The 15,677-nt window shown below is 47.6% G+C and overlaps 1 protein-coding gene across 1 annotated transcript in view; it reads left to right on the plus strand.

The window, feature by feature from the left end:
- HKDC1 (hexokinase domain containing 1) overlaps positions 1-15,677 on the plus strand; it is a 44,836-nt gene continuing 29,159 nt past the window's right edge. Inside the window, exons 1-5 of the mRNA XM_081074820.1 lie at positions 1-172; positions 4,669-4,831; positions 10,799-10,947; positions 11,046-11,165; positions 14,958-15,053. Of these exons, the coding sequence (XP_080930946.1) occupies positions 110-172; positions 4,669-4,831; positions 10,799-10,947; positions 11,046-11,165; positions 14,958-15,053 (591 nt within the window). The 5' untranslated portion in view covers positions 1-109. The remainder of the gene's footprint in view (positions 173-4,668; positions 4,832-10,798; positions 10,948-11,045; positions 11,166-14,957; positions 15,054-15,677) is intronic.

Here is a 15,677-nt window from a genome sequence, read left to right on the forward strand (position 1 = left end):
TGTAGCACCTAGTTCCCCACAGGCCTCCTGCCTGAACTGGAAGTGGGCAGTACTCCAGAGTCTGCCCTGAAATCTCGGCCCATCTCAGGAGAAACCAAACTTGGGGAAAATGTTTGCGGTACACTTGATGGCATTTTACTTCACCAAGATGAAGGAGGATCAGATCAAGAAGGTAAGGACTCCCAAAGCTGAGAAATGCGTGCTTCACTCTTCACTGACAGACCTGATACCTTGCGTTCATCGCAAGGATTTAAGAGAGCTTATTTAAAAACATAGAGGGAGCACAGGACCGGTGAGACAAAACTCACAGAAAGGGAAGAGGAAGTTAGGTCTCCCGCAGGCTGGGTGTTGCATATTGTCCTGAGCCTTGAATTTCCCTCGGAACTTCCTGGCAGATCCCCGGGTGACAAGGGGATGAAGAGAAAGCCTTTAGAAACCATTTGTATTATTTGATGTAAGGCATGTTTGGGGAGAAGGCTACAGAAGAGAGGAGAATCATTATAAAAGAAATTTTGAGATCTTTTAAAGTAATTCCTGTGATTTTTCATGTGCTTGAAAGAATATACATGTAACACCAAGAGGGAGGTGAGTTTTTATGTACAGTAATCGAAATACTTATGATTGGCATGTGCTGTTTGCCAAGGGTATGCTAGTCATGGTGTGCATTATTTTGCCACTTTGCCCAAGAAACTCACCGACAAAATTCGTTCCAAGGTGGGCTGGTTAAAATTTGCTGAGGCTCAACTGGAGGCCATCAGCATTTCCTCCTGGCAGCTTGGAAGAAACCCAGCCTGCCACTCCAGCCATACCAGCTCCCCGGAGTGTCTCTCAATATACAGTTAATGGAAATCCTCTCAGCACGGGGACTTAGCCAAGGTAACCCAGATGTTTAAAGTGGCGCTGGGGAGATTAAACCAAAGTCACCGACTCCTCCTCCTGCATTCTTTCCATTGTGCCATGATACTTCGTGGTGTTTCAAACTGAGAGAAAAGGAGATGGTCCCTTGCAGCCCTCATGCTCGGTGGGATAAACTCCCACTAAATCCTGTTCATCAGAGTAGGATTAGAGGTTATAGCAGATCTTAAAATATCATAAATCAATCAGATGTAACCTGTATTTACATTTGTTGATTAGATTCCCAGAGCCCTTTACTGGCTTCTTAAGGAGGTGGAAACGTGCTCTCCAGCACTGCTGAAGAATTCACTTTCTGTGATTACTTGCTTGGTAAAGATGCAACCTGCGTGGTATCTCTCCAACCCCCAAAGCGGGGGTCTTTGGAACCTTGACACCTGAGGTTTTGCGAATTAATTTCCTTTCCTTGGGCCTCTTTGTGGTGGTTAATTTTTGTTACTCCCTAAAATCAGGTGGACATGTTTGTCCACCAGCCCAGGTGCAGTCTCAGGAGGCCTCTATGACTGAAAATGCAGCTTCCACTGATCTGTTCCAGGTTCTTCTGGTTGGAGGGTCAGCCTGTGTCAAGGCCTAGGGTTGACCTACCCTGTCCCTATGACGTGCAAGAAAGCCTGTGAGAGGGAGCTGAGTAGGGCCGGTCAGGAAGACTTTGTAGCCACCTTAAGGAAGTGACCCAGCAGGTATCTGGGGTAGTATGGGAGGCTGGTTTATGGATTGCTGGGATGAGTCACAGGTTCAGAGAACACTGGCTCATTCACTTCTCCAAGTGGTGAAAATACACCTGGTCAAAAGGCACGGGCTCCTTTTCCCTCCGGTGTCAGGTAGCCAGTCCCCTTCTTAGTTCCTGTGCTTCCGGTCTCTAGACTTATCAAGATCCTGAGCTTACTTGACTTCTAGGATTGCTATCAGACCCTGGAACAATTTTTTAAAACCTCTCTGTACCAACATTAAAATAAAAACAATACAGAATAAAACAAAGAAGAGAGAGAGAGAGAGAGAGAGAGAGAGAGAGAGAGAGAGAGAGAGAGAGGAAAGAAAGAAGAGAGAAACCACTCTGACAGCTTCTCTTCCAATTTAATATATTGATATTATTTGACCTATTCATAGCATTGGGGTGGGCCTGGCCACTGTCCTGTAGATTGTTCACTGGTAAGAGAAGGACCGATTAGGTTTTCAAAGTGTCCTTTTTACAGTCTAGTAAGTCAACATTACGAAAAGTGGAAATGTTACCTTTAATCCCACCGCTCCCTTTTCTCAGAGTGTGTGTTTTTACATTTATATTTATATTGTGTATACAATTCTGAACTTGTGTCCTTCACTTATTGTTATATTGTAACCACTTATGTACATTTCTCCATTTCTTTATAATTATGCAAATATCTTCCTAGTAATCAATTTGGATATGCCATAATTTAACTTTTCCCTCTTGTAGGACGTTCGGCTACTTTCTAAAATGCCTTTTTTTTTTGACAGTTAAAAATTGTTTTGCTAAACATTGGTATGTATTTAATGCCCTCCAGCTTTGGGATTCTTTCCTAAAGGCTCCCAGAAGTGAAATCACTGAGTCCAAGAGTTGACCCTTTTTATGACTCTTGATTCATAAAATGGAACCTTTGGACTGTGATCTCTGAGTCCCTTGCAGCTCCCACCTCCCATAATTCTGTAAACGCTGAGCTTACATTTCAGAATCTGCCCTTCCTATGTTAAACACGCTGCCTGCTGGCTCCTTTGTTCAGAAGCTGTGCCATGTATGGTTTGGGAGCCACTCCAGAAGCGGGCTTGCTTGGCTCCTGCAGCTCAAGCCTCCTCCCTCAGGGCTTGCAACATGTATGCCTGGCTACACAAGCCCCAGATCACCTATTTGCATTGAAAATATAGCAATGTTCTTCCTTTGTGCCCACATACGTTTCATTCTTCCCTTCCAGTTACTGTACCAGGAACTGTAAGATACAAAGAATAAACAAGAAACTGCTGCTAAATTGACATTCTTTTTGCATAACTTTAACTTATTGAAGCAGTGGGAACGGTAACACAAAGTCCTGAATGACTTTGTTAAACTGCAGCTCACAAATGACCCAAGTAGCTTTAAAGCCATTACTTACACAGACGGGATGACCCTATGGGGATGACCAGAGAGGTTCTTTATACTCTGGGGCTGCGTGAACATGAGCAATAGGCTCGGGGCCACTGTCTCAGAGGCCTTGGGGTGATAAAGGAAGAAGTTTCCTTCCTGTGTGGTACATCTCGCCTTTCCCAAGCCCAAATTACTTGGGTCACATCCCTGTCATCAGCTTTCTCCCTGTGAGCGGCAGTGCCAACCAATTAGTCATGAACAAATGCAGGATGAACAGGAAGCCCTTAGTGAAGCCTGACCTGGTTCCATACTGTCTTCTCAAATGTGCTGACAGCCCAATTGTTCTGTTTTATTAATGGCTCTCTGATGGTTTTCTGGCTTCTCTCTTGCCCCCAAGTCCCTGGAACCATGGCCATTTCACTGGCTTGGGTCTCTGTATTGGCCCTGACTGAGCTGGGCTGCCTGTCCTCTAGGTCTAACTGACGGCTAGGCACCTGCCCTGTGATTAAGGTCGTGTGGCCGCTGCACTTTTGGTGTAGTCTGTCTGTTGGGCTTGTGGGTCCTGCAGTCCCAGTGCTGCCACTTACCTGTAGCTCCCCTAATGCTACTTTATGACTCTGAGACTTGGGGTCCTGGTGTCTCCATCAGGGACAAGAATTTTGGCCTTACCTGGCTGCCTCAAAGGGATATCATGGAGATTAAATGAGGGGACAGGCATGAAAGCACTTTGTAGTCTGTAATGTATGTTCTTAGCCTTAGGAAAAAGCGTGGGAGAGCAGTTCCTCTAGGAACGGGCTTGGATGGAGACTTCTTGTGACCTGGTGTGTAGAGAGGCCCCTTAGTATACAAAGCACGAGTGGCAAATGCAGGGCACTTAGGCCACTGGCCCTCCTCCTGCCCTTGTCAATAATCCAGTGAGCCCTGGAATCCAGGTTGCCCCCAAAGTATTAGCAGCGGGGACGAAGCTGTTCTGCTTTTCCTGATGTGACATATCTCCTTCCAGTGGACTGATCACAGTCATAGTGATTTTTATAACTTACCTCCCTTGGGGGTCCTGTACCTCAATTTCCTGGTTACTTGAATGATACCCACTGATTTCCAATAGCAATTTGAGCTGGCATTAAAAATTAAACTTGATTAGAGCAGCCTCAGATAAAAACAAAATGGAAATTTAAAGGACTAGATTTTAGAGATTGCAGTTGGAAATGGGGTTAGCTCTGAGCTTCCTAGCAGCTCATAAACAAAGGGAAACATGTTTGGACATATACTGTCATCATTGGACGAAAGAGCTTCCATGTTTAGGAATTAATTCAAGGTTCAAGATACATTAATAGCTAGTCTTTTCTAGCAGAGAAGCAGTGCGTCAAGGGTGGGGGCTCTGAACTTGGCATTAGAAAATCTAAATCTTTCTTAGTTTTTGCCCTTCCATTGACCCGTCATAAAAATAGGGGAATCAGTTCTTCCTAAGAGCTTACACTTTAGAGGAATAAATTCTCACCTTCCCCAGCCTTCCATTCTGTTCTTCTAACTCCCCACCTCGTCCCCAGCTTGATAAGGGGTCAGGCAAGGAACATTTGGGAATCCACATCACGAAACTGTCCCCACGTGGTGGGAATTTACAGCCTCAGCTGGAGGGCAGGTGCCCTAGCAGCTAACCCTGCTCACCCCGGTGTCTGTTCCAGGTGGACAGGTTCCTGTATCACATGCGTCTGTCTGATGAGACCCTTTTGGACATCATGACTCGTTTCCAGGCTGAAATGCAGAAGGGTCTGGGGAAGGACACTAACCCTACTGCCTCAGTGAAGATGCTGCCTACATTTGTCAGGGCCATTCCAGACGGCTCAGGTGAGTGGGGCTGGGGGCTTCCTGGGGTCCCGATTTTCCCGGGTCCTTCTTAGCTGATGGGTACCTGACGTATGCTCCTGTTCCCTGGCTTGTCGCTCCAGCCCTTTCTCCACACCCTCCCCCCACCTCCAGCTCTTGATGCATCAATCAAACTCAATATCAAAAGTTTTGAACCAATGTACCTTGCTTGTTCTCTGCCTGCCCATTCTGTTCCCTCTCCTGTCGGAACATTCCAGCATTCTTCCCCTGGTGAATGCCAATGGAGCTTTTTGATCTCAGTGTAGAGACCACTGCCCCCATCTGGGAAGCATTCCCGTGCTGGATCAGGTACTTGGCAGCGCCCATCACCCTGCTGTGTGTGACCATCTCCCCGCGGACCAGCACTCCATGAGGGCTGGGGCTGGGGCTTCTCCACCCCGTGTTCTGAGCCCCTGGCGTAGTGCCCGATGCATACTAGGCCCGGAGGTATTTCACTGGCTAATAAATGGCATTTTATGCCTAGGTATCTAGGTTCTAGGCTATCAATAGTAAGTAATGGAAGACAGCATGATATCAGAGAAAGAATATTAAATGATAATTCAGGACATCTGCGTTCTAGGCCGGCCCGGCTCTGCCATTCCTAGGTGGCCTTTGGCAAAATGTTGAGCTTTAGTTTCTCTATCTGTAAAATGACAGAGTTGGCCTATATGTTAGTTTTCTATTGCTGCTGTAATAAATTACCACACACACAGCAACTTAAAACAAGACACATTTATTGTCACAGCTGTGGAGTGGGTGTCACGGGGCTATAACCAACGTGTGCGCAGGGCTGGGTTCCTTCCGGAGGCCCGAGGGGCAAATCTGTTTCCTTGTCTTTTCCAGCTTCTAGAGGCAGCCTGTATTCCTCTCTCAAGCCCCTTTCCATCTCCAAGTCGGCAGTGTACCATCTTCAAATCTCTCTCTAACTCAGTCCCTTCTGCATCTTCCACATTTAAATGTGGCCCACTGAGATAGTCCGTGATAATCTCCCAACCTCAGGTTCACCTGAGGAGAAAGTTCGATTCCATCTGCAGCCTTAATTCCCTCTTGCTATAGGAACTAACGTATTCATAAGACTTGGGGATTAGGATGTGGACAACTCTGGGGGTCCATTATCTTGCTTACACAGTCTAGAGAACTCTAGAAGGAATCTATGAGATTTCATCCAACTCCTCCATCTCAGCCTCTGGGAAAATCCATAGGAGGGAAACGAACTGGTATCTACCAGGCGCTTCCTGTGGTCTAAGGGTGCTAGGGACTCACTGTCCCACACCATCCCCATGGTGTACCTCTTATCCCCAGGATGGATGAAAGTACTGAGGACCAAGGGGCTACCCCAGGGTCAGGGTCCCAGTGTTCCATCCAGGCTCCAGCAAGGGCTCTGGGCCTCTTGAAGGAAGAGGGACTGAAGTTTGGGGAGCCCTCAGGGGCCTTAGATTAGATTAGCCAGGTTCCGGGTCCCTTTGGGACAGTGCCTGGGTCAAAGTAGCTTGGCTCTGCGGTTTGAGAGGCCCCTGGGAACTGATGAGAGAGACCTGCTCCGTTGCTGGTGGGTGAGTATACAGGGCGGGCAGTGTACCACCCCGGAGGAACAGAAGCTTTGGAGACAGACAGTCCTGCTTTGAAATCTCGCCTGGTTCCTGACACTGTTCTGAGAGTGCTGAGGGGACTGTGGTCCTTGATGGGTCATCCAGGGCCAGTTGGAAGAAGCAGCGGAGTCCTGGGGTGTGTGGGGGGAGTGAGGGAGCCGCAGAGGGAGGGTGAAGTCCTCCTGGCTCCCTGTGCCGTGGCGCCTCCTGCAGAGGTTGTCCCCAGGAGCAAAGGGAAGTGGCCTTTGATGGTTGGGAGGATGCTGGGCCAGATGTGCCTTCCTGGCCCTGGCTGCTTCAGAAAGCTTTGAAAACTCCTTCCTCCTTAGGCCACCTCCTTTCTTCACTGTCTCCTTAAAGCCTCTCATCACACAATGCGTCTTACCAGTGATCCTGTGGCAGAGTCCCTATGAAGCCACGTGGCCTTGGGGAGTCCCAGGACCACGGTACGCCTATCCTCATCAGTAAAGGGACGTGGCCAGTTTGTCCTACCAACATGCAGGGTCATTAGGATCAGAGGAGGTCATGTGGAAGGCGTGTTTTAAAATCTACAAAATGTTGTCCCAAGTCTGCTGTAGCTCCTGTGAACTAGCTAGTGAGGTAATTTCATGATCACTAACCAACAAGACCAAACAAATAGCACTCTCTTAATCCTGGAGGGCCTCCATTTCAGAAATGTATGCAGTTTCCAAAGAAACCCTCTGAGTGCACCCGCTCTCTGTAGTTTCCCCTCCGGCCACCGGAACCCACCTGAGAGGAGGTAAACTACTGGAGCTCATTGCCTCTCAGTGTGTCAGTCGGGGAGCTGCCAGTCACGGTGCTTACAAAGTACCTTACAACTGTTACCATTTGTGCCATCCCCTTTACCATCACGAGGGAAGTGTCCACTGACTGGGAAGGTGACTGATTCTGTGGGCCGCACCCCAGCTGCCTCCCTTCTTGGCTTCTTCCTCCTGGCAGCGTCCTAGGCCTCCTGGAGGGTGAGCCTTGTGGGTGAGCCCAGGGAGCCCCGAGGCAGTTGGCTGATAGGCGCAGGGGTCCCATACCTGCCTGAGCATCAGACTCACCTGGCACGGTTCCTAAACACATGCTTTCCTAGCATGCTTTCCCCCTGGAGATTCTGAACCTCCAGGGATCTACACATTCAACGTATGTGCGTTTGCCAGACGATGCACTAGCGGGTGGGGAAGGGCCAGAGGCACACGCTCTGGCCGTGGCTTAGGAGGAGGAAACGCCCAGTGTCCGCGGCAGCCTGGGGCCACTGGGAGGTCAGGGGAGTGGCATCCACAGTGGGCAGGTTGTGCAGGAAATCTCACCCTCTTGGGAGGTCATTTTCTTCTTTTTAATTGTTATTCTTTGTAATTTATATTTTATTGAGAAATGACTGATATATACCATATATTAGCTTCAGGTGTACAATACAGTAATTCAACACTTGTATATGTTGTGAAATGATCCCCACAATAAGTGTAGTTGACATCTGTCACCAGACACAATTACAAAATGTTTTTCTTGGGATGAGAACGCTTAAGATCTTCTCTCTTAGCAACTTTCAAATACGCAATACAGTGTTATGAACTGCAGTCACCCTGCTGTAACTACATCCCTGTGGTGGGAGGTCATACTAATCTCTGTGAAGACTCTGATGGTCCCACTGCCGCTGTTGCCCTCTTTCGGGCAGGTTCTCCCCTGGGGTCCCATGAGTCTTTTGTCTGGGGCAGAGTCATGGAGGGCATCATACCACGTGGTTTCCATGAATAGTGCCCTGAGTCACTGGTGGAGCGAGGTGATTGCTTAGTGGTAATGGTGCTGGTGGCCCGAGGAACAAATGAGTGCACGCTGACACCATCCAGGTCTGTACACACCTCCTCTTTTAGTAAAATCCTTTGGTCTAGCCTGCCAGAAGTGTTTTACCAGAATCTCAATCAGACCTTGGCACTCTCTTGCTTAAAGTCTTTCTGTGGCTCCCCCTCACCTTCCAGATAAAGCCCAAGCTCCTTGGGGGTGGGGCGGCTTTCTAAATCCTCGCTAATTTACCCTGAGACACCTGCCAGCCTCATTTCTGTCACACCTCCCTCCTTCCTCAGAAGCACAGGATCCCCCCTCTCCTGTCCACCCCAGTGTGAGCTGGTTCCTTTGCTCAGTTTCCTCTCCTTGGGGTCCATCCACCCTTCCCCTCCCCTGTCCAGCTGGCTGATTCTCTCTCATTCAGCACTCGGCTCTGTATCGTCCTTTCTGGATTGTTTACTCCTGCTCTGATTTAGATCCCGCTCCGTGTGCTTCCCACGATCAGAGCACTTTCGCTACTGTGTGGAAGTGACTTACTTGCCTGTACGTCTGATGGGCTCCCAAAGTCTTTCGTCTTTGCACCCCTCGCACCTGGCACATTACTTGGCACAGAGTCATGCTCAGTAAATGTTTGTACGTGGATTGTGTGATCTACCTTACGGTACTTCTTATGCAACAAGGTAACATCTGTGAAAACATCTCTTGCTTGGTACATGATGAGTGCTAACAAAATTTGCTCAGGGTCAGGTAGGTCCCTGTATTCCCTGTTGGAATAATAAATGGCTCCTTTTGGGGCTGACCTAGGGAGATACGCATCTCACTTTCCAGATGTTTCCACAAAAACAAAATGTCCAGACGTTTCCACAGAAACAAAAGATCCAGCTGGCTGAGTCTGTAAATGAGGACCCTAAACCTTTGCTACACCAACAGGTCCACATACCAGCAGCAGCACCTAGTAGCTTGTTCAGAAAGGCAAAGTCGCAAGCACCACCTCCGCTCCATCACAATCTGCGTGTTAACCAAATTCTTGGGAAATCCACGTGCACATTCCAGTTTGGAGAGCGCCAGGAGCGCCTGCTTGTAGCTCTGTGACTGCCAGGAACAGAGAAACCTGGTTGAGCCAGGTCAGGAAAGGGGGTTGGGGGTTTCTGTGCAAGCACACGTAACTGGGAAGGAGACACACCTGATCCTGTGGGATTCCGAGGGCAGGAACTGTGGTCCACTCAGGGGACTGCGACTCCATGGTTTCGGCGATATCCGTGGGGCTACCCTGGCTGCCCTGCTGACCTCCGGCTTGCAAGATGCTTCCATTTCCGATTTTACCACCTACTAGCAATTTCCCTCTATGTTTTTTTTCATAAGGAGTGAGTCTGAATGGCCAGCGAAGCTTAGATCCACGAAGCTAGCTGTACCTGGGGGTCACATGGTACAAAACAAGGCCACTTGGGTTCCCAGGTTTGTGGACATGGAGTTTCCCTTACACACGCCTTGGGCATATAGCATGAAGCATGCCTGGCATGGGTAGCCACTCTTTAGGTCTATACATTCTATACAAACGCTTGTTGGCTCCAGGGTTTGCCCACCCGAGTTCCTAGCCCATGTCTGTGACTGACGCTGAAGGTACTGGCAGGGTCCTGGGCAGAAATTCTGTCTGGAGCCTGAGTTGATGTCATCAGGGTGGGCGGCCTGGCTGCGATGTGTGTATCATTTCCACCTTGTTAGTAAGAGCATCTGTCTTGCACTGGGCTGGGTCGTGTTACATTTTCTCATTTGGGAGTGACTCTGGCCCCAAATATTGAGTATCCTCCCTGCCACCCCACCTCCCCGCTCAGCCCCGTGCTTGGAGTACCAGCTCTCTCTTCCCGAGGAGGGAGGAAAGACTCCCCGCTCAATGCCCATCTCTAATAGTACTTGCCTTGAATTTCCGTTTGCCTTCCTCAAAGGAACACGTTTCCTCCCTATAGCATAGCCCCGTGGGCAGGGCGCAGGCTGCAGAGTCAGAGAGACTTGGGTCACGCCCCAACTCTGCCCCTTACTGGGGGGGCTCATGGCAGCCGCTGCATTCTGGAGTCTCAGTAAGTACACGTAATGATACCTGGCTTTTTTTCTTTTCTTTTTTTTAAATTTATTTTTCAACGGTAGTTGACATACAATATTATATTAGTTTCAGGTATGCAACATAGTGACGAGACACTTACATACATTATGAAGTGATCACTACGATACATCTAGTACCCATCTGACACCGTCCATAGCTATTACCATATTATTGATTATATTCCCTGTGCTGTGCGTTACATCCCCATGACTTATTTTATAACTGGAAATTTATACTTAATCCCCTTCTCCTTTTTCACCCCCAACCCCCTCCCATCTGGCAACCATCAGATTGTTCTCTGTTTCAGGTGTACAAACCAGCATACTGATTAGACATTTACACCCCTCGCAAAGTGATAATAATACTAGCTTTTGAGGTGAGACTTAATGACATCTCTTGCATGTCCAGCTTCTAACGCAGAGCTTGCTGTATAGCATACCCTCAGTAAATAACTTTTTTGTTTGTTTTTAATAGAAAATGGGGAGTTTCTTTCCCTGGATCTAGGAGGATCCAAATTTCGAGTGTTGAAGGTGCAAGTCTCTGAAGAGGGGAAACAAAACGTCCAAATGGAGAGTCAGTTCTATCCGACACCCAATGAAATTATCCGAGGGCCTGGCTCCGAGGTACCAGGGCAGGGGCTCTACAAAGCGGGGCTGGGGTGGGGTGTCGGATGGCCTGGACATGTAGTTTATGAGTGGCCCGTGCTTTCTCATCTCTGCAGCTGTTTGAATATGTAGCTGACTGTCTGGCGGATTTCATGAAGACCAAAGGGCTGATGCACAAGAAACTGCCCCTGGGCCTAACCTTCTCTTTTCCCTGCGCACAGACTAAATTGGAAGAGGTAAGGCCGGTGGTGCGGAGGGCAGAAGCTGCAAGGCTGGAGTCTGTGCAGGGTGGGAACAGGAGCCATCAGCAGCAGTTTTCTGGCTTGTTTTTTCTTTTCTTTTTCTAACTGATGAGGTGGAAATGTGAGGCATAGAACTTGTTATCGCAGCGGCCTTCATTTTGCACTTCACAGGGCACAGCACAGGAGAACAGTGAGGTTCTCGTCCAGTAGTTCAGGGGTTCTCAGACCTCAGTTGCATTGGAATCCTCCTGGGGGGCCAGGGGAGGGGGAGTCTTGATAAACACAGATTGCTGGGCCCCACCTGGGGTTTTCTTACTCAATGCAGCCTGAAATTTGCTAACAGGTTCCCTGGTAATAACGGATACTGCTGGTCTGGGGATCATATGGCAGAACCACTGACAGCAGATGAGTAAGCAGAGTGGGGAGGCTCAGGGAACCTCACCTGGATGGTGAGCCCTTAGTAGGAGTCTGGGGGGGGCACTGAAATGACAGTGTTGTTGAGCAGACACCACACCTGGGTGTACAGTCTCCGCTGTGCCACCTGCCATCTCGGCTGTGCCACCTGCCATCTCGGTGTGTCTCCAATTTCAATGTGTAAATGTAGATGTAAAAACCTGATTCTTTTGTAAATCTATGGAGATAAAAGAGGGACCATATAAAAGGACAGTGAGCTTTCTGGGTCCTGGGGTTTATGGTAAGAGTCAGGTCTGGGGTGGTGGCCCGGGTACAGGGCATGACACCCAGCTGGCAGTCAGTGCACAGACCACCTTGACATCATGCACCGACTTGGGATGTGTTGGATATTATTGGCTTGAGCCACTTATGGGTGTCAGATAGTGGAAAGGAAGTGGGTTTTCCCATCCCTCAGACCTGGCTGTGAATCGTGGCTCAGAAAACTTGTGTCACACTTGTTAAGCGTGTTACTTAACTACTTGAACGCTGGCTTTCACTGTACATCACAAGCTGTGAACATAACACCCACTTGCGGGGCTGAGACCAAACATCTGCAAGTGCCCAGTGCGGGACCTGCTGTATCAGCGGTGGCTGCACGGTTAGGATGGTTGTCTCCACGTGACTCGTGACTCGGCTCTTTCAGCTTCTGCACCTTGTCCGCAATTCTGCAGGTGTTTCTGGAGGGCAAGCACTGCTTTATATTGTTCTTCCTGTCCACCCTCAGGGTCTCTAGCACAATGTCTTGTATTTCTCAGGTGTCAGATAGCTGGAAATGGTAAAGTACAATCTATCATTTACTGATTCCATTGAATGGGAATTTGCCCTCCTGTGTCTATACAGGGGATGGGCTGAGGTTTATAAAGAAAGGACTGGGGGAAATAGTATAATGAAGGTTTCAGGGAATGTCAGAAGAGGCCAGGTGGCGCTTTGCTTTGAAGTGGCGGTCATCTTAGCTGGCGAGAAGAGCAGAGGTCCCAGGAGTCGAAGTGCAAGGCGGAGTCAGGAATCAGGCCTGGAGATCAGATTCACCAAATAGTTAAACACCTCTTACTGGAGCTCAGGAACAGAGACCCCAGGAAGACGGGAGAAAATTCTCAAGCTCTGTGGGAGTTAATGTGACTTTGAAAATCAAACTTGCATATTTTCTTGATAAATGGAGGGTGAGTGTATGGTTTGTCCATCCAGGATTTCGGCATTTACCTAAGTCAAGTATCCACCAGCACCTTTCAATAATAATAATATAATAATATAATAATATAATAATAATAATAATAGTAATAGTAATAATAATAAACACTGCACCTCCGGTTTGACACTGTATCTTACACTCTGCTGAACTCTTTATGTGTATTATCTCATTAAAATCCCCAAACAATCATATAAGGTAGGTAAGATTATTTCTATTTTATATTTGAGAAAAACTGCAGCTCAGAGGAGTTAAGAGCCTTGCCTAAGGCCACGTGACCAAGAGTGGCTCAGCCCATGCTCACAAACTCCTGGACCAGACCGTCTTTCCAGAAAGACACAGCTCTAGGATGTTTTTAAAAATGCCAGCACGTGCCTGAAAGCATTTTGACCCATTTTTTATCGTATTCCAGTAAGGATTTTCTGGTAACATTTAGACTACAGTAGCGTGCTTGATTATATCAAGGGAGGGAGAAATGCTTTTTCTCATCAAAGTCTAGTTGAATTGCTTGTATTTCATAAAATTTTCCCCCAAACTGCCTTTCAGTGAAGACTAAAATTAAGTAGAATAGTATGGCTACAAGGAAATGCCTTAGTAATAACTGGGTGTGGGCATAACTATTTAAGCATGGTTCTGCTGCAGGTGTAGATTTTGTGACACAAAAATAAGGGCTCTTGGAGACGATGGTGTCAGCCATAGGCGTGCAGAAGGAGGTGGGAGAGGGAGACCTTCGTGAGGTCTGGTGGGGGCTGCCTCTGTGCAACTAAAACATGATTAAACATCAGGGCATGGGAATTAAAGGAGGTCAGTTTGTTGCTGTTGTGGTGGTTGTTGTTTTATTGAGGGAAGAGAAAAGTCTTAGCCGAAGAGAAGTTTGTGTGCATGTGTGTGTTCCTGATAAAATGGTAATGCTTCTTCAAGGTAGGGAAAAAAAAAGAGAGAGGTAGAGAAAAGAAGGTAGAAACCGAAAAGTTTAAAGAGGAAAATAGAAATCACCTCTAATCCCAATCTTCAGAGATACCCACTACTAGAATTACTGGCTTTTCCTTTCAGTCATATCTATGTTAAATATGGATGTTATGCTATACAATTTAAAAAACATATAGTTGTATGCACTGCTTTTTTTTTTCACTTAACAGTACATCGCAAGCATTTATTCCCCACTCCCCCATACACCCTTCCCCCCATAGGTCCCACATTGTGCTTAGCACCTTTTGTGGGGGATAGCACCTTTTGTGGGGGATGCCACCCGGCCATCTCTCAGGAAGAAGGGGTGTTACCATGGCCTGTGGGAGCAGAAGTTAGGGAGAGCTACCACTAGGTGGTGCTGTGGTGCAGGGAACAGCTGCTCTTCACCAGCGAGCGGGAGACCTGGTTTCCAGCTTGGTTTTGTCCTTCACTCCCGCTCAGACCCAGAGCAGTTTCCTTCCTCTCTGCACCTCAGCTTCTTTATCCATAAACTGAGGGGATTGGGGGAGTGTGGTCGAGGTGTTCGTGAGTTTGGGCTCAGCCATCCTTAACTGTGTGTGGCTTCGGTCAAGTCTGAACTCCAAGTTCTCTTCCAGCCTGAAAAAATTCTATGATTATTTGCTGTTTTAGACACAAAACTCTTGGGAAACACCGATTTTAAGCAACTAATTGATGATGCAAGTTGAGAACCATTTTTCGAAGTTGAAATTAAGTTCCTGAGGGAGTTCCACAAGCTAACACCATGTTAGTTCTGTTTTGTACACCTGGCAAACTGCATTCTGTACACATAGTATGTGTCTACCACAGGTCTTTCCATCAGAGCATTCCTGTGACAGAGGCTGGGAAGTGACATTTCCATCTAACAGATGAGTAAATTGAGGGTCAGAGAGGTTGAATGACTTGTCCAATGGCTTGTGAATACAAGTATTCTGACTCTTCCGCAGTTGTTCTTTCTGCCGCTATGTGTCATATTTCAGACTGCTCAGATGGGAGAAGTAATGATGTTTAAGTTATTAGAAAAGGCCTGTGAATAAATGTTGAAAGAATTGGGGTGATTCAGCTTAAAGAAGAGAAAGCCGGGTTGGGGTGGGGGGGAGTCGTGCACTTCAAGCATAAAATTCCTGCAGCTCATTTTCAGATCTCTCTTTGTTTTGACTGGATCTGAATTCTTCCCCTAGGGTGTCCTGCTTTCATGGACGAAGAAGTTTAAGGCTCGGGGAGTCCAGGACACAGATGTAGTGAGCCGTCTGACCAAAGCCATAAAAAAACACAAGGTGAGGAGTTCGCCTCAGCATGGGGAGCCCTCTAGGCTTTGTGCCTTTCTCTTGAGGGGGCATCTCACACTGTGCCTGCCCTGGAAGGAGAATCAGAGAAAGAATCGATCTTAGGGAACGTCTCACTGTAGTACAGGTGGGCGAACTTGGATAAACCCACTGGTGGGCCTTGGTGTGTGGAGCTTGTTCCAGTTACTGTGGAAAGTTGGGTGCTCTTCCCTGGGACCTTCCCAGCTGCCACAGCCCCCTCAGGCCCTCTTGGTTAGACCCTCATGCTGTGTGTAATGCTCCAACCCCCACCTCTCCTCTCTGAGGCTCAAAAGTTCTCTTTCAAGTCTGGCTCTCTATTCCACTTTCTACTCTCTATTCATTGAATGTCTCTTTTTGTTGAATAAATTTTACAATAATCTAAATAACTCCAAAAGCAAGACATACTCCTTGCTCACTGAAAAGTACGCAAATAAACCCATATTACTTGTTACCCTGACAGCAAGAGGACTATTTTGATAGATACCCTTCCAGTCTTTTTTTCTCTTTAAAGCTGTGATCGTTTTCTTTGTAGTCTGTGCTTTTCTCTTATTATTTTTATTTTACTTTGAAATACTCCCCCAAGCCTTGGGGCAC

The sequence above is a fragment of the Rhinolophus hipposideros genome, assembly GCF_964194185.1.
Source record: "Rhinolophus hipposideros genome assembly, chromosome: 15".
NCBI classification, from domain to species: Eukaryota; Metazoa; Chordata; class Mammalia; order Chiroptera; family Rhinolophidae; genus Rhinolophus; species Rhinolophus hipposideros.